The sequence below is a fragment of the Haemaphysalis longicornis genome, unplaced genomic scaffold, assembly GCF_048455015.1.
Source record: "Haemaphysalis longicornis isolate Haplotype H1 unplaced genomic scaffold, Haemaphysalis longicornis Haplotype H1 scaffold_14, whole genome shotgun sequence".
Lineage (NCBI taxonomy): Eukaryota > Metazoa > Arthropoda > Arachnida > Ixodida > Ixodidae > Haemaphysalis > Haemaphysalis longicornis.
The window spans coordinates 18,604,095-18,623,371 of NW_027526245.1; the positions used below are offsets into that span (position 1 = coordinate 18,604,095).

At 47.5% G+C, this 19,277-nt stretch overlaps 1 protein-coding gene across 2 annotated transcripts in view; it reads right to left on the reverse strand.

The window, feature by feature from the left end:
• The window catches only part of LOC144164991 (cytochrome P450 3A16-like), a 199,170-nt gene that overhangs the window by 137,257 nt on the left and 42,636 nt on the right, over positions 1–19,277 (reverse strand). For both annotated transcript variants that reach the window (XM_077695174.1, XM_077695172.1), the window contains exons 4-6: positions 16,674–16,770; positions 5,473–5,592; positions 143–231 (exon numbers count right to left, since the gene is read on the reverse strand). In XM_077695174.1, coding sequence (XP_077551300.1) covers positions 143–231; positions 5,473–5,592; positions 16,674–16,770 — 306 coding nt within the window. The remainder of the gene's footprint in view (positions 1–142; positions 232–5,472; positions 5,593–16,673; positions 16,771–19,277) is intronic.

Genomic DNA, 19,277 nt, shown 5'->3' on the forward strand with positions numbered 1-19,277 from the left:
AGTATCTATGCGCACAGCGTCTATTTATGATGTGTTGGGACTTCGTAACTAGCAGGCTTTCTTTGCACTTTCGACAGTTGGAAATTTTGGCAGCTTTTGTGAAGTGCCACTTCACCTATGAGCGCAACGTTATAAGACGCACAGCTTGACGTTGCAGGGCTTGACCCCGGCGGCCGCATGGGCGAAGTTCCGCAGCGTGTCCTTGGTGCACTCGCTCACCGTGGCCACCATCTGCGGGGAGAGCATTGGACATGGCTCAGAGATTGTGCTGTGCCGGGTACAAAGCTCAAATCTTAAGCGATACCCCCACCCGTAGAAACAGCATCGCCCCGATGCGCTCAGAGTTATTGAAAGAAATGAGTGGGGCTGCATGCGCACGACTCGAATGATGCCGGGGAAACGAGTCCATCGTTGTCTACCTCGCAGGCTACGTCTGTAACCTGGCGAAGCTTTCTATATGGCCCAAGGTGCATTTTAAGAAGCTTTTCGTAGAGTCCTCGCGTTAGCACTCCATTTTGCTTCCCGAATGACGCAGGCAAAGTCGGCTGGACGGTGATGCACCTATTAGGCGCGGCGTTTAGCTAAATGGCAGGCCGGGTTTTAGCGGAGAGGGCTAACGAACTCAAGCGGGCAAGGAGGGGGCACTCGCATTTACACTGTCGCCTTCGAAGCACCGGCTGACCAGAGAACACGGCCCATGTTTCTCCTCGGAGATTGTGCAAAGCACAGTGATGAGTACAGACCCCAAACAGGGTGTTGCCCGACTTAGTCACCCATAACCGATACCCACGCGACAATACATAAATTGTAATAATGAGTGACCGAAGTGCACTTCCGTACGATTACTTTGAGCGACATTCCAACGTCTAAGTGGGTATGCGCCACCGGCCGACAAACGTCATCGCCTGGGCGCCGCACAAGTCGAGGCCGCCGGCTGGTTCACCTTGCACTGCTTGCGCTTCAACCCCTCTCTGGATGACTCAGCTACCTTACCATTACGCCATATGAAAATAAATAAATAAATAAATAAATAGAAACAACTAATTTACCGTTGCCAACCACGGGACTTGCGTGTTCTTAGGATACTTTTCAGCGGGCTTTTCCGCCGTCAATGCCCATTGACAGTACAGAACAACTAATTATCTAAGGTTCGTACGGGTTACCTGCTTCCGCGTTACGCTTGTACTCTTATTTTGTTCCAGCAACGTTGATAGGAAGACAATGCTGGATTATAAAAGCGAGTAATGTGCGCGGTAAGCGCAATGAAATTTTTTAAATTTACAGATAATTTCAACCCAAAAGGGGTAACATGCCACATTGCAAACCTCGGACGACGACATGCGTGGTTATATCCCGCAAGCATACGGACTCGTACTCTTGGGTTTCATAGCGGCCGGGTGTTCGTCGATTCCATTACGCAAACGGCAACGTTCCGAAAGTATGCGTCCACCTGCTTCATTGTATTTCTGTCTTCAAACACTGCAATGGATCTGAAATGCGGCGGTTTCACTTTTAGTTATAACAAAATGAAGCGATTTAATTATTGCTTCGTGCTCATAACTCTAGGCAAGCTACGGGAGAAGACGCCCCACTCAGCTTCGGCTGTCGTAGTTGGCGAGAGGAACGTATTCGGTGAATTGGGCAAAAACAAAAGTCGACAACAAAAGGGCGCAGTACGCATCGTATTGGGAATTTGTTCACAAACTCTTTCTCAACACGGAGCCTGCTCTGCGTAGGGCGCGGCGAAGCGCACGAATGAATGATTGATTTCTGTACACAAGGCTAGGCGTAATCCAAACGAGAAGGGGTGTTCGTCGAAAAAGGTTCGTTAGAGTGGTGGTGAGTGCCGATAAAGGCGATTTTTCACGCAGCACCAAAATGGCTTGAGCTCTTGGTGAAGATACTAAAGAATGAATCTTTTGCGCAGTTATTTATGGGGAACATCGGTCTCGGGATGAAACAACATATTAATCAGGCAAGTAATCTTTCCCGTTAGCACTGGCCATGTGCCTTAATTAGAAGCCGTATTTTTGAAATACGCGCAGTTATGGACAATCAAGGAACGTCCTCTATTCAGGACCCTTTGTCGTCCAAATGTCCGCGCCTCAAGCTAGTTGCATACATAGCAATTCTTGCTTACTCAGCCATTCATAATGCTTATCCAAGCAGTTTCGCAAAACCCTGCGTCCTGTTTTTAGTTGCGGAGTACCTTGAGACCGCACAATGTCCGTCCGTGTCTGTGCGCAAAGCATTTACACTCGCAAAAAATCAGACTGGCACCGGAAGGATTCGACCCTGTGTCTGGTAGACCAGACAGAGTTAGTGTCAGTCGTCTTACCCATTCGGTTGCTACCGCGAGTTAGTGCTCGAGAGTCAAACGGCTTAGGCTATGTTCACACTACCGACTCAACGGCGATATCGTGAGCTATGGACGTAAAACGTCGGCGTGTCACGCAGTTCGGTTGGATGAGGCCTGAAATGACGCCATTCTTTAAAGTTATTGCGACAGTTGCGGCAACAGTCTGAACCCGGCCTTACTCTCTCCCCTGTAACGGTGGGGAGTACCTTACACGCAAAACACAAGTTACCCTGAACGGGAGTTTTTTGACTGGAATACGTCTTTTAAACTCCTCACGGCAGGCGGCCTGCTCCCACGTGTGGTAGTATGATGGTGGAAAAACTGCCAGTTTATACCGGGGGAAACAAGCCGTCGTAAATAGGCGCATTTACCACGATTCTACCTCTTCACAAAACGCAGTATCTGGCTGTGAATACTGCATTTGTCCTAATGGGGGTATTAAAAATTCACACGCCTCCTCCATCTCCTTCTCCTCCTTCTTCATCCCTTCCTCCTCTACCCCTCCTTACAAAATGGCAGCCAGTTGGTGTCGTGTGTCGTGTGTCGTGTGAGCTCAAACGTCCCTGAAAATGTATTGTCGGTGTGAACTTGCGGCCGTGAAGTGCTTCCCGACAATCGAAGCTCGTTGCGAACATTGTGGAACCAGCCTGCACTGACGTGCGACGGACTGCAACGTCGCCTCCGTGTCACCGACCTTCGAGCCGACGGAATGCGCCAGCGAGCCGGCGCGAGGCCTAAATGCAGTGATCGCTGTGAGTGGCTCGTTAAAAACAACGCGGTTGTGCCTAGCGTCACTAAATGAAGGCTTTTTGAGTATCGGCACTCTTTCATTTCATTATTATGTGCTGCCACGATTTTCATTGGTTGGTCGGCACCACGTGATAATTGTTTTACATATGAGCGCAGCCATTTTGTTTCTGGGTGCCTCTTCTCTCTCTCGCGGACGCCAGAGCGGCTGGTCGCACTGTTACCGCCACAACGGGTGGCTGTTTCGTTGGGAGAGATGGCAACACTGCAAACCAGAAACAAAATGGCCCCCAGACACTTCCGGGTGCATGAAGTGGCGGTACTCTTAAGCGTAGCTTATTTAGAGACGCTAGTTGTGCCTCTGCGAGGTGGTTGAAGGTAAGATTTTCACGTTTTTTATTGTACCCAACATTTTGGGACACTTGTGCCCCTTCTAGTGTCAAATAAACTCAGCGTGTTTCCCGCGCCAATGCACGGGCGATTCTCCGCCACTGGAGGTGAGCGTTGTGCGTGAAAGACGGCGCCATGCCCGGAACGTCATTGGAGAGGCCGAAAGGTGTGAAAGCAATGCGTATTTGCGCGGGTCTCGAGCAGAACACTCACTCATTCACACTGGCGAGCAGAATGAAAACTGTCCGAACTGTGAACGGCTGTAAGGTGTTTTTGTTAGGCTGTGTCTGTGGTTTATTGGCAGGCGAAGGAGAAGTTGGCCGGTCAAATGTCGCAGGGCGGTCGCTTTTCTTGAGAAGTGCGTGTGGTGCCAGCCGCGCCTGCTACGAGGAGGGCGGCTGCCGCGTGCCGCCGGCGATTAATTGCTTTCACTGGGAAGGGACAAGGTGGGGGGCCCGTGGGAGCTCTCCGTATACGCTAGACGCGTTTAACTATAACCAGCAAGCTCCATTCGAGGAAGCATTTTGTAGAGTCGACGGACGACTACTTATTTTATATATTTATTTATTTATTGAAGGGGGGGAAGGGGGGGGGCAGGCGCAGGCGCAGGCGTCCGACAGACCGAAATTTTTACTTAACTTTGGGTGAAGGGAGAGAGGGTCAGTGCGGGTGGTAAAACCTGAAGCTCGATCCCAGAACACTACACGCAAGGAAAAGAGGGAAATGAAGCATTTTGAGAAGTTGGTCGCCACAAGGGTCGCGCTCCCTTTTGAACAGCAGAGCACTTCGTTTTGACGAACTAGTGAGGGCAGGTGTCTCGGACGGAAGGGCAATTTTACGTAGCTTTAAATAAAAATTCAGACATTACGGACAGTTGGACAGACAAGTTCAGCGTCTTTACAATGCCGTTTATTTCGTTTTTTTTTTTCAGGTCAGATGCCCAATATGCTTCTGTATTTGTTGCTGCAGATTTGAAGCGTTTTGCTATCTTTCTAATGCATGTGCTGCTGTGGCTTCCAGGAGAACGTACCAGGAGGTGCGGCAACGTCAGTGTTTGGGAGGATGGTGCAAGCAAACAGCGCACTGACGACATGCTGACCCCATTGTTTGCAAATGGCTAACATTTTTTTCGTTGAGTGTTGTAGTAGATAAAGTTCTTACCAAGATACCTTTTGTTCTCGATGTAGGTGTTTAGTGGATTCAGTGTTTTTATTGTGTTCTTACGTACATCGTATTCGTGTAATTTTTATGCAATAAATTGACTGTGCAGAAAACAAACTCTTCACGTTTCCCCATTCAACGTTTAAAGCGGAAAAAGACTAGAAATTACGTAATCCTAAGCGAAAAATGAAAGTGCGGTCTGTGCGCTCATTAAGAACTCCCAAATACAATAATAAATTCATCTCTAGTGCATATATCGAGCGCAAAAAAACAAAAACAAAAAAGTACTACCTCGAAAGCAGGTCAACACTGCTCCCAACGCGCCCCCTGAAAACTCTCAGTTGGAGGAAACAATACACTCCCAATGGTACCCCTGAAAACTCCCACTCTAGTGGCAGTAAAATGAAACTCCCATATGCTACTGAAAAAACTGCGGAAATAATGGGAGTAAGGCGAAAGTCCCCTTGGAAGGAGTTTTGAAAACTTCGAATTGGTACTGAGTTATGCAACAAGCCATTTACTCCCATTCCGGCTGATTTGTGTTCTGCGTGTAGGGCCTCCCAATTTCCGTCCGCGTCCATCCGTGCGTCACCACCATCAAGCGAAAATCAAGAGAAATTCGATTTGAGCCGTGACTTGCAGTTTCATTTAGCCGCAACTCACAGCTGAAATCGGATGTCACTCGCGGCGCAAATCGGATGTCATTTCGAGTCCCCGTACTCCGCACCCTCGCCATCATGCACGGATGCTTCCATTTTTTCTCCTTCCTTTTTGCGCGCACACTTTCTACCAGCAGCGCTGTGCAGTCGCCTCGCCTGCTTGATCTTGGACGTGCTGAAGACGGGGGAGACGACGCTGCGGGTGGCGCGCCACTGGTCGTCCATCAGCGACACCAGCATGTTGTCCAGCACCGGGTCGCCCACCTGCCGGATGAACTGCACGGTCCCGGAGCAGAGACGATGCTTTTTGAGAAAGCGGATACGATTCGCAATGTACTACACCCCATGAGAACTGCAAAACATATGCAAAGACTTCCACAAGGTGACATTGCTGAGCATGTAGGTTTAAAAAGAAACAAGATTTAAAATGCAGCCACCGTGGCCGGGATGAAACCTATAGGACACGGGATCGATCCCGGCTGTGGTGGCCGCTTTCTGAATGGAGGCGAAAATGGAAACGCCTGCGTGTCGAGATTTTGGCACACGTTACAGATCGTTAAAGGTCGAAGTTATTCTGGAGCCCCCCACTACGGCGTTCCTCATAGCGCAGTGTAGCTTTGGCTCAATAAAGCCCGATAATTTGATAAAGAAACAAGTTGCTTGAATATCATGTAGTAACGCTAGAGTAATAAATAAAATCAACTTTAATGTCCAATGACCTTAGTGGGAGGTGAGTGATGTTGTGGAGTTTTTTTTATTGAAGGCATCCAAGGCTGTTCAAACGCGTTGAAGTTTGTGCGCAGCGACGTCATAGTCGGTATCAGCGCTAACATTTTGCAAATCGACATTCTGTTTTGCTGCCAAGCAGTGCCTTGCTTTATGTGACGGCCCCAAATCGTAGCAGGGTTAAAGCGCAGCGCAATGCCTTTATCTCCGCGACAGGATGCTATATATGACCACTACAAGCGGAGTTGCTACTCGTCACGCTACAAGACAAGGTGTTCGGCAAGGCGGTGTTCTTAGCCCCACTCTCTTTTTTAGATGCGACGCTCAGAGCATCTCTTGTCGGCGGCCCTGTCCTTCCTGCGTGCGTCCGTTGTTGTCCGCGTGCGTCCGTTGGTGTTGTCCGCAGCCACATTGGATTGGATTCGATTGGATTGGCTTGGCTTGGCTTGACTTGGATTGAATTTGGATTTGATTGGATTAAAGTGGATTGTGTTGGATTGTGTTGCGTCATAGCCGCGGCACTCTCTCTCTCTCCGCGGTCTCCTCTCCTTCGGGCGCGCTGCGCCTATAACCGGTGTGCCGCTCTCCGGTGGCCCTTCGGTCTACGGTTGCTCTCCGCTTGCGCTTGAACCCCCCTCAGCGTCGCATCACACCAGGGTTCCCGCGAGGGGAGGTGGGCGTAATTTTTTTCACCTCACATCCAATATTTATTTTTTTCCTTTTCTTAAAATTCAAGAACCAATGAAAAAAAGCTGCTGTTTCAAGCTGTTTCAAGCACTTGACGAGGTGGCTTGCCCGGTTTAGACAGCAATGATTGGCGCACATTTGAACAAAAAAGTAACGTTCCACATACTCGCACCAGTGTTGTACGGAACGGCGTTACAAGGAACGGCGTTCCTGGAACTAGTTCCATTTTGGAGGAACGGAGGAACGCCACCGTTCCATTAAGTGTCGATGGAGCTGTAACGGTAACTCCTTAGGTTTTTGAAGGAACGCCAGGAACGGCGTTCCTGTCGTTACAGTGCTAGGATTTGGCTGTTTTTGATGCCAAGGTTCGAGTAGAAAAATCCACAAGTCGCTCCTGCGTTTCTCTTCCTATAAGTTGGTCAATTTGTCCGCCCATCAGCCGTACGTGCTTCCTCGAAGGTCAAAGGCAGAAGAATAACCACGCAGCAGGCCGCAGCGTGTGCTTGCTTTCATGCTGGTTGAACTTACGCGGCGTTCGACGGGTCAATAGCGTAGCCGCGAGAATGCTCTCAACTTTCATCGTTTATCTGGGGAGGCCAGGATGCGTGTCTGGCCGATAGATTTGTTCCCTGGCGGGGAAAGATAGTCTAAAATGGGATCTGGACATTTCGGTGTCGGACATTCTGGTGCAGGACATTTCGGTGCAGACATTTCCGTGAACGACATCTTGGCCCAGACATTTTAGTCACGGGATGTCTAAGGCATTCTTTGAACATTTTAGCTTTAATATTGTTATTTCATGACTTGACAAGAGTTTACGTTCGAGGCTTGTGCTTGCTCCGCCGTGCGTGGAAACGAACGCTAAAACCCTGTCGAAGAATTCCCACGTAAAACCCAATTTCTGTAGTAGATGGTTAACATTAACGTGGTTATTTTGCATCCGTTCAACCTTTTTTTTTTTATTTTAACATTCATGTGAACAACCCTACTACTTTAAAAATTCCCAAAGCGCTTTGATTTCACTTCACCCAACGGTGCAAGACGCTGCTGCTTTTAGTCCATTCCTCCCCACCCCCCCCTTTCAGCAACACTTCCGCGAAAAAAAAAAGCAACAGAAAAGCGAGGTCGATTAAGCACGCGTGCATTCAGTTTTAATTATTTTCTCAGTCTATCTCGTCTTCGTTGCATTCGGTGTCGGTTCTACTTAAAACTAACGATCGCACTTACGGTGGCGTTACCTAGGGGAGCGCAAGGCTGAACCCCATCGTCTACCAGCCCTGGTAAAGAGAGGGGGGTGTAACTTGTGCTTCACCATTGCGTCAACTGGACTTTGAAATCTTGAAGACGACTATTGCCGCTGTCGTCCCACTAGACTATTCAATTTTTTTGCTCCTTATAATGGGAGAAAGCGATGTATGCCTGGGGTGTTCGTGATATGCGCGACTTGAAGAGTTAATTCCCAATGGGGCGACTGAAGGCGAAGAAAGAGCGATTCCTGGAGTGGGGGCCCCTTCGGTATGACCTCGAAGCGAGGAAGGGCATAGCCAGCAAACGGTAGTGGCCATTGTGTTCTCAGCGGCTTTTTGGGTGGGTTTTTGTTGCACAATATAGAGGTTTCGTGAGGTCATGGTGAATGTAAAGCTTTGTCCTGTATTACTGCGGTGACGCTTCGGAGACCGTGAACTCCGCCACGCCTGTAGGATTTTCAGGGGAAACCGAAAATAATAAGACTGAAAAAGAAATCTGGTCAGCATTCAAGCGCACAGTGGGAGGGAGGGGAGGGGGGAGGGGGCCGCTGGGACAATGAATCAGAATGTGGTGAATGTAGGCATGTAAACATAAAACGAACGTTGGCTTTCCCCGAACAGGATGGGTGGAATTTGTATGCACAACCTGTATGCGCTTAATCAGCATTTGCGACGTTAGAAGCTGCGGCTGTTTTTTAAAAAAAGGCCCGTTCTTCCTCCACGACAATATTCTAGACCAGTGTTCGCAAAATCATTTTAGCAAGGCAGCCCAGCCTGCGTAATTGTCTTCATAAGGTTTTGTGCATTCTGGGGGGCTAGCTAAGGTTTGTTACATTTTGGATATTGAGAGTGTACATGTAATTAATGTAATTTTAAAGTGTGTATTTTAAGCAAAATACAGAAAAGGCGTTAGACCATCGTAAACACCGGCTTATTGTCTTCGCTAAAAAAGAGCGAATATAAATGAAAAAAAAACGTGTGCTAAAGAATTTAATCCGCTGCATAACAGGTGTCCCCTGGAAGAAGGATTAAACAAAAATACATAAACGTAAAATTTCTAAAAGTACCTGGCAAACATCAAAGATGGCATCAATCAAAAAATAAATTCACTGCTCCTGATTGTTGTCCATAACCCACGTCAAGCGGAAACATAAATACATATTACGGCTGTCGCAAACAGGCAAGCACATGATAAATTGGTCAGCGAAAAGTTTGCGCAACGAAATGTGCGTACACCGAAATGTCCGTGCACCGAAACGCCCGTACACCGAAACGCCCGTACACCGATATGGCCGTACACCAAAATTTCCGTACACCGAAATGTCCGTGCACCGAAACGCCCACACACCGATATGTCCATACACCGAAATGTCCGTACACCGTCTGGAGTTTGTCCGGTGCTCCCTGAAAAGATTCACCTAGGAGCGTTTATTTTGACTATTTTTATCTCCAGATAATCTGCTGCCGGCGGTGTTAATATCCGTATAATATACGTAGTTCGATGTCAGTTTTATATTTCCCACTTAATTTCGCCCCAGGCCTATCCGACACTATATTTTAATCTAATAACCTAATTGTAACGTTAATGTAACGACACGTTCCAATTTTCGAAGTGGAACTGCAACGCGTTCCTTTCACAATAAAGGAACTTGTAACGGGAACTCGTTGCAAAATTGGGAACGAACGAGGAACGACCTTTCGTTTCTATTTTAGAGGAACGTGTACAACACTGACTCGCACGCAGTATGCATTTTCATTCGTATAACCTCATACAGCATACACACCATAAACGCCACGACGAACACAGTTGAAGTAGCAATTGAACACGAAATTGAACAGAAATGGACTCTCAATTGAACAGAATTGAACATGAAAATAACGATACCCGCTATATGTCTATTTAAGATAGCAAAAGGAAACAAAAGAATCCTCTCTCTGGAACTTCGTATTGTACAGTTGTAAACATCAGTTAAAGAATAAAAGAAATGAAATATGTGACCGCATCACACAAAAAAAATGGTGAAAACGTTTTTTTTTTTGGCAAATAGCAATATGAATCTTTTCCGCTTCAGAATTGTTCAGCAGTTGTGGAAACACAAAAGATAGTGATTGCACGTCATAATTGTTGTGTGGTATCGGTACAAACCATGTCTCGGTAAAACGGGTGTCATGTAAACCCGTTTTTCTCTTTGTATCAGATAGTTCAGCCAAATACAGATCATTATTCTTTACTCTTAGGCAAAATGAACGCGCTAAATGATGATCAGAAATTCTTTACTTTCATTATACGTACTGGAGAAGTACTTCTGCTGTAGTATGCAAAAGTGGCACGTGTGCAATGTTTCCTACAACTCTTTTTGTAACAAAAGCCTGTTCAATGCTTCATCGTAGCAAATCGGATATGGGGTAGGTTTAAAGAATCATATAGGAAAATTTTTATGCGCCCAGGTTGTCACTTTCTTCTTGTGTTTCGTCTGTGTTTCGTTGTTCCCCTCTTTGTAAAACAAACCTTTGTTTGTTTATTATGCCTACAGTTTGGTAAACCTTATTACTTATTGCTTCGACATGCTTATCCCAACTAGGATTACTGGAAAGATGAACCCCTAGGGCTCTAAAAGATTCCACTACCCAAGTGTGTTCGGTACAAAGTGGTATTTTGTTTTGTTTTTTGGACGAAATAGAATCGCTTTTGTTTTTGCTAGGTTAGTTGTTAGGGCATTTTGTTATGTCCAGTTTAAGAGCTGATATAGGCTGCGGTTGGAGATCCGGAGTTGCTACCTGTCACGCTACAAGACGAGGTGTTCCGCAAGGCGGTGTCCCTAGCCCCAATCTCTGTTTTTCACCTCACATCACATATTTATTTTTTACTTTTGTTACAATCCAAGAACAAATCACAAAAAGCTGCTCTTTCAAGCACTTGACGAGGTGGCTGGACCAGTACAGACAGCAATGATCGGCGCACATTTGAACAAAAAGTTTGATTCGATTTCGATAGTACTCATTCCTGTCACTAAGAGACTGGTGTCGTCTGCGTAACAAATTAACGAAGGTACTGGATTTTCGAATAATGTGTGAAGATCGTTTATGCAGACACGGAAAAGCAGCCGCCCTAATATACTGCCCTGAGGGACACCTGTGCTTATGGTTTTTAATTTAGAAGAAACTTTTAACGACACATATTGTTTACGGTTTTTTAGGTAAGACGCAATCGAATTCAGGTCCATGCCATGCACTCCGTAGAACTGCCTTTTTTTTAAATCAAATTACTATGCCTGATTGAGTTGAAGTCTATTTATCGACAAGTCTATATAAATCTCTAGAGTCAAGCTGTGGCTTCGGAAGCTACGAACAATTATGACTGCGTAGCATCCCACAGCCAGGAGCATGTAACGCCCTGCATTTACACAATAATGCATATTTCTCGAAAGTTCGAAATGTAATTGTTATAGTAACGCAAATTGAGATAAATGGTTGGGCGAAATTTGGAAAACTAAAAAATAAGACAAATAAAAAAATACGGAAAATGGCAAAACGTATAACACATGGCATTTCCACGACATTGTAGATTTCGCGAAAGTTTCGTCTGTAATCCTTACAATAGCGTAATTGGAGATCATGGGTCGGACAGAATTTAGAGAAACCTCACACTTAAGGCAGGCGGCATAGGAATGGTACGCATTAGTAGATAGTTATCTCAATTTCTGCAGAATTGTTTTTCCTTTTGTTTATGTAGCGCAGTCTTAGTTGAGCAATTTTTTTCTAAAACCACTTTGCAAGCTGTTTAGAGTTCAGTTCTTATTGAAGAATTTAGACAACCGGGAGTGCATCAATTTTTCTGCAACCTTTGAAAATAGGGGAAAGAGTTATATTGGTCTGTAGTTTTTGAACACGATATTATCGCCTCCTTTGGAAGTTAGAATTACTTTTGCTATTTAAATGTTTATCGGAAATGATCCTGTGGATAGAATTATCTTGATTACATGTGTCAAAGAAGGAGCAGTGACTTCTGCCGCATACTTAAGGGGCTTTTTTTGTAGTGTGTCCACATCTGCAGCATTGCGGTTTTTGGATGATTGATAATTGTGGACACAACTTATTGCTCATCAGTGGGCGAAAGAAATATCAGGCTCTCGCTTGGTGTTCGGTTTTAACTTTTTCATCATTAAGTTGTAGTCGGCTGTTAAGTAGAAAATTGGCTTAGGGAGAAGTCAATAAATAAGTCAGCCAATTTCTCTTGGGATACCTTTTCACCGTCATAGCCGATGACCAGATTTTCATTCTTATTTAGGGAACGCGGTAGTATAGAGTTCATTGAAGCGAAAGCTACAACAGCCTAATTCTCGCCGTTTCGCTGTGGCCGATGGCCGCACCACGATACGAGCGGTTGCCTAGCAACCGCCGCGCTGTCTGGCATGACGTCAGAGGAGGAGCCGGCCAAACCGCGTTGCAACGACAGAGGAGCCGGCGTTGCGTCGTATACATAGAATGGGCGGCTCGATGGGAGAGAGAGAGAGAGAGAGAGAGAGAGAGAGAGAGAGAGAGAGAGAGAGAGAGAGAGAGAGAGAGAGAGAGAGAGAGAGAGAGAGAGAGACGTTTTATTCCTGGCCAGGCTTAGTACGGACCGTGGCGCTGCAGAAGCGCAGCTTTGTAGGGCCGAGCCCTGTCGACCAGGGTGCACTGGACTGGGCGTCCGAGCCCGCGAGGGCAGCCAGCCAGGAGTCGCGGGAGGGGGGAGGGTAGAGAAGAGGAAGATTCATCGTGAGATAGCGGAGAGACTGAAAGAAGCCAGGCAGCGAGCTGGGAAGACGGAGGAAGAACGAGCCGCACGCCTCGAGAAGCGTGGCAAGTACGAAGCGGCAAGGCGAGTGGATTCAGATGAGGATGGTTCGTCGTCTAGTTAGGCGTCTCGTGCCAGGGCCGCGGGTAATGACGGAGGAGGCAACGAGCTGCGGGGACAGAAAAAGAACGCGCTCGGCGTATCGAAAAGTAACTTAACGAGAGGTAACAACCAAACCTACACATCCAGACGTACGAAGCTAAACGATACGATCTAACCCTACAGACAACCAAGCTAAACTATAACACCCAGGCATAACTGAGCTAAGTCACAGGCAATTTTTTGTATGTATGTGTGCGCGTGTGTCCGGATGATAGATTTTCTTCTGCATCTGCTTTTCTTATTTGAATTATTCATTTTAGAATTTAACCCTGATGACATGTTCACCAACCATCGTCCTCTGTCCGAACAAAAGATTTTGGGCATGTGGGCTGACAACAGGAAGCAAAGCCTAGCTGTTAAAGCTCTGCTTACATTTGTTGGTGACTCCTCTTTTGATTCTCGCCTCTAGGTTGCGACAGAATTGAACAGACTGTGAAATAATGTCTGAGCAGTTTCTTTTTTTTTTCATGGATGATATTCATGTGCTTAAAAGTGAACTGTAGTCATCTGATGCAGCGCCCCGTTGTACATGAGACGTTTATTGGTTTACTGCTTGTACATAGTTCATTTGTCGCTTTCATTGTCATTTCCCATACCTTCCATATTCGTTCCTTTCTCTTACTGTCCTCAGTACCCTCCCCCCAGAGGGAAGTAGCAGGCCCAAGATCAATTTCTCAGGCCGACCTCTTCTCCTTTTTCAATAAACATTTACTCTCGCTCTCTCTATGTGAAGTAGCAAACCCAGCATTATGCAGGGCTGACTTCTTCGGACTCATTAAAGAATTGTCTTTCACTCAATGCGTTCAATAATTTAAACCCCTTTCATGGATATTTCTGAAAATGGAGTGCTTCAAGTGTGGTTCTTACGAACGCGTCGAAGCAAGGCTACAGTCGACACACAAGTCAGATCTCGGGAACACGTGTATTCGGCCTCCGTGGGGACCCGCAGCTGAATCCAAAATTGGCTCCGTGAACGACGTGTGTCGCCATTGATCCCGACGCCGCCCTGGTTCGATCTCCGACCTTTTGAGTGCAGGGTACTTTAGGGGCTCGCCTTGTCGTCGTATTTCACTCGCTGGACCCAAGTAGATCAACACGGCGTTCCGTTGTGGTGGCTGTCATCGCGGCGTAACCCGGAAGTTTCGAAATCCAAGCGGTTAACACAGTCATAAGCCTTCAAAACCCGTGAACCGCTGGCGCTTGCCATACGTCTCCCCGCTGTTAAGCACAAAGAAAACTGTAGGTACATTTGAGGCAAAATATACGTAACTAACCGGCAGCGCCCGCGTTTATTTAGTTGGGAACGCTCGTTGGCTTGATTTTTACAATAGCAAGCGAAGAAAAGTGGCATTGCAACGGCGGCACGCGCGAGAGAAAAAGCAAGCACAAAAATTACCCCACCTTCCCGCGAGGGGAACCCTGTGGAGATGCGACACATCCTGGGGGTTCACTTGGTGTTTCCGTTGGGTTGATTCTCTAATTGCGTGAAACGTGTGAGGAACGCGTATGATGTATTCTTTATTTAACACGCGGCGTAACGTTAACGATGACGGCCTTGTGGTCGCTGAAATGTACGAGTAGTGGATGGTGAAGTAACGGGACCACCGTGCAATTTGCAGCGAATATCAAGTCTATGCACGTGCCCCGTATCGTTGTTGGGGCACTAGTCGTCATGCACTCCAGCTAGTACTTGACCGCCATGTGACGCACGAACCAATCGTGCCTGCGCACGTCCACGTTGAAGTCTCCGGCCAAGAGGAACGGTGTGGTCGAGTTGACGCTGTATATAGTGAGATTCCTCCAACGCGTTGTGCACGTACTCTTCGATTTGAGCACGTTCACGCCGCTTCGCAGCCTTGTCTTCAGTGGTGCTAGCATTCCTGTTATCACAGTGATCGGTGCTTGTTACGGTTGCGCGGGCGATAGCAGAATTGTTAGGCTCCATTCAACGCATCGATGGAAATCGGCACGCCGGTGCTGGAACGACCGCCGCTATGACGCAACGTGGCGCGGCTATGACGCAACACAATCCAACACAATCCACTTTAATCCAATCCAATCCAAATTCAATCCCATCCAACCCAAGCCAAGCCAAGCCAGGCCAAGCCAACCCAATCGAATCCAATCCAATGCCCCTCGCGAGAGAGTGTTCGCTATCGGAGAGGAGAGTGGGTGAGCGGCGGAGAGCGCAGCTCGCGCGGCGAGGAGAATGGGGGAGGGGTGTGGACGGACAACAACAACGCCGTATGGAGGGACAAGGCGAGTGAATGAGATGCAGTCGCATCTAAAGAACACAGCTCCCGCAGGCGCAGTTTCTTACAGGGTGCGCGCCAGCACTGCGAAGGCAGGAAATTTTAATTGCATTGGGTGCTACCAGTGAGCGGATAACGGCGCTACAGCCCATCATGGCGAATCACTGCTCTGTACTTCCGACAGCTTTCACATTGAGGGGAAGGGCTTTAATTTTTTTATATATATTCTCACCCGTCGGAAGATGCTTAGATGGCCCTAATTTGGTTCTGGCTCTTAGCAAATGGCGCGTCCCATAGTACCAGTGCGAGCACACTCATGGCCCTATTACGATCGTCTGTCGCCCACTCCGCATATTTCCTCCACTCGGCTGAATGCACGGGGGGCACCGCAAAGATTTCACACGCGAAAATTGCTTTCCAGTATCTCCTCTACAGGGAGGTTCGAGTGTAGGAGGGATTCATAATGCCGGGATTAAAGCTCCTGCGTATAGTCTGAGCACGATTGCAAGGGCTTCGTGACTCGTATAACGTGAAAGTTAACGCCAGGCGCAGAAAAGCCCGCGTCAATGGCGCGGCGCTAAAATTCCGGTCAAGTGGTTGGAGGATTGATTGATTGATTGATTCTGGGGTTTAACGCGCCGACGCAACGCAGGCGATGAGGCGCGCCGTAGTGGAGGGCTCCGGATTAATTTTGACCACCTGGGGATCTTTATCGTGCGCCGAAATCTCGTACACACGGGCGTTTTTGCTTTTCGCCTCCATCAGAAAAGCGGCCGCCGCGGCCGGGAATCGAACCCGCGACCTCGTGCTCAGCAGCGCAACGCCTTAGCCACTGAGCCACCGCGGCGGGTTAAAGTGGTTGGAGGAGAGAAAGATTTGCATCCGTCAAGGAGTCTGTAACTGGCCCATGGGCGCTGCGAGCCTGGAGTCGTAGCGAATGGGCACCCAGCACGGTGCCGCCACTAGACCACCGGGAGGGACGATAAATTAGGTGCAGCCGGCCAGCGCAAGGCGCTCTTCGGAGCCGCCGCCTTCCACGAGTGCGGGTGGCCCGTCCACGACAGCTCCTCCCCGGCTGCGCGGTCCGCGTATGGGGCTGGCTATCGGCGCTGCGGTGTTACAGCGCCCTCATTCGTTTTGCACGGCCAGTACGAGTGAAGTACCGTCTGAAAGAAGGCTTAAGTGCTTCCCTCTGTTCTAACAAGGGCGCAAATGACACCGTACTTTTTCTGACATTTTAAGACTTGAACTGTACCACAGACCGCATGAAATATTGTTCTTGAATAACTGAAATGAGAAGAACAATCGCTGTAGGTTGTATCATCTTCTTTGGGCCATAAGCGAATTTTGTTTCTTTCTGTGGGTGACATATAGTTGTCAGGAGGCTCCAGAAACGTATGGGGTGCAAGATTACGGCTCCTTCATGGGTAATACCAAAATATGACCCCGTGAAGCAGACAAACTGCCAGGCTGAAGATTTCATGGGCGTCCAACGAGTACACTTGCCTGAGTGTTCGGAAAGCAGGCAAAATTTTTAACCATGATATCGCTGAGCAACTCTGGGTCCGCAACCATGAGCGTCGGTGTAGACGTCGTGAATGTTCTGCAGAGGCGAAAAAAAGGACAGTTTTATTACTTTCATTTTTCAGCATCAGAACGGTAGTCTTCCACAGAACCATACACGCGGAGGCTGTGCACTATATCACGGGACTATAATGACTCGTAGAGCCCGGAACTTTAGGCAAAATGCCTATTTTTTCCTTGAGTCCGTATCAAGCCTATTTGTCATATAAGCATGAAGGGGAATATTTTAAGCAATACCTTATTGTGCCTATATGCCTATTCTGACTATATGTGCTTTTTAGCACCTATTTTGACTATGTATAAATACGCCTATATGGGCTTTTTATCCCCTAAAAATGCCCTTTTTTGCGCTATATATGCTTGTTTTGGTTTTTAGAGTCGGTGGTATGCTCAAACTTCTTTCGCTTCAGTGGCCCGCAACGAAGTGTTTGTCGCACCCCGTTAGCAAGAAAAAAAATCGGCGAGCCGTGCCAAACAAGCCCAGAAACACATACCGTGCGCACGCCACCGCCACCTGTATACCTCGTCACATCGGCCACGCCGCCAGAGGCCCGTACGCAGCGAACCGCAGCGAACCGCAGCTAACCTTACCGACGTCACAGTTGACCACACAAGCTGTTCTAGTCCTTCCGACGCGCTGTGTCCGCGGACCAACGGCGAGAAGTTTTGCCCATGTGTCCCTTCCATTTTTCACGCAAAAAAACACGGCAGCGATGAATCTACGTGATTCAACGGTGCTGTTAAGAGCTGATCAGGTCGTTCTGCTCTGTCAAGGAATAAATACCTGCAGTAAAGAGCTTTCTTCGGTTAGCAGCTGTGTCTTCAAGCAGCAGTTACCGATTGTCCCTCTTCCTCCACAACCCATTGCTACGACTTTACAACTCGACTAAGGGCGGGAAACTACTACAAATACACTCGCCGGTGCTATACTAGCAGCATTGCAGACGATATAAGCATCGCATACCAAATTGTTTACACCATGGTACAGTTTAACGTGACTTGGCACATTTGTGTGCTTATTTCACACTCTTAGCAAAAACCAGTTCCGCAGCTGAGAGCTTGCGCGTCACTCTGACTAAGAATGCTGAGCTGATTTTGAAGGTCCAGGACTCGCCAGCCACAATCCCCAAAGGATCGGGACCTGATAGAGCCATTTCTGTCTGACAATCTGCGCTCATTCTGTCTGACAGAAAATTCCTGGATTCCCTGTGCTAAAAGAACTGCCGAAGCTTGTGAGCACCAAACATAATGATATTTTAGATGTAATCAGGTCATGAAGCGTTCCCAAGAAGAAGCACGCTCCTCCAACTAAAGTGAACGTTGAGTGTCGTTTTTTTCGCACACAATTATCGACCGAAATGAGGTACAACTTCAATCCGCAAGTAATTGCGTGGGTATGGCTCGCCATTGCTTTTAAGCTTTTCTTTTGTTGTCGAAACACCCTGCGTTTCACGTAAATCTGCTAAAATAACAACTCTTGTGTGATTTATTTTCTTGAATTATATAAAATTACTTTCCGACACTACAATACTTGTGGGCAGATTTTACTGCAAACCATAAATTAGTAGCAAAATATCCTGCTCAAGTAAATACGAATTGAGCCTATATGTGCGTAAACGACAATATTTGGTGCTTATAAATGCCTAAATGGCACTTTTCAGTGCCTATTATAGGCGCCCAAAACCGTACTTTTTCGCGCCTAAAGTTCCGGTCTCTAATAATGAGACACAGCAAGGCAGAACAAATTAGTCAACAACATTTTCAAGGACGGCCAGTGCTTATTTCGAATAGCAACTACCTCAACAGTACAATACCTACATTGTTAGAATTCACGTACGTCAGGAAAAAAAGTCTGTCTAAGGAAACAGCATGCCAGAGTCGAGAAAAGAGAAGTACAAACAAAAACAGTATAGTACAACACTTCGAGATACTTTCTGTTTTTTCAGGACAAAAATAGCTACGCCGACCCTATTAGCAGCTCCACAATGAACGAAAGTCGTCTAGGGTTTGCTTATTCACACGTTCGCTAGGTAGCGCGTTCCACGCGTTCATAACACGAGAGAAGTGGGAATGCTTACAGCGTTGCTTTGCGCACGGACTGACCTGGTGCGTTCATCATATTTTATCCTACGAGAGATGCGGGCAGGCGGATGAATGCAGTCGTTTATGCACCAACTCCGCTGTTACGCATGACGACGCATAGGGGCTAGTTGGGATAGCAATTCGAAAAAATAAAAAAAGTACACCCGTTCCACCCAGTGTGGAATCTGCAGAAACAATTGAGCTGTGATTCTTTTGCACCGGCTGGGACGTGAACGGGCGGTCGCCCCAGAAAGGCGGCGCCGTCTCTGCGAAACTCTGCGGTTCGCACAGTGCAGCGTGACGCCAAAAGCGGGAGGATTCCCCCACTGCTTTTATTTTAGCGGGAGGGAGGGAAGGCCGTTCTGCGAGAGCCTTGCGCCCTCTGTCGGTGGTTCTGGGAAGCGATTTCCGCGAGACGGCCTTCGGGTCTCTAAACCTGCTCCT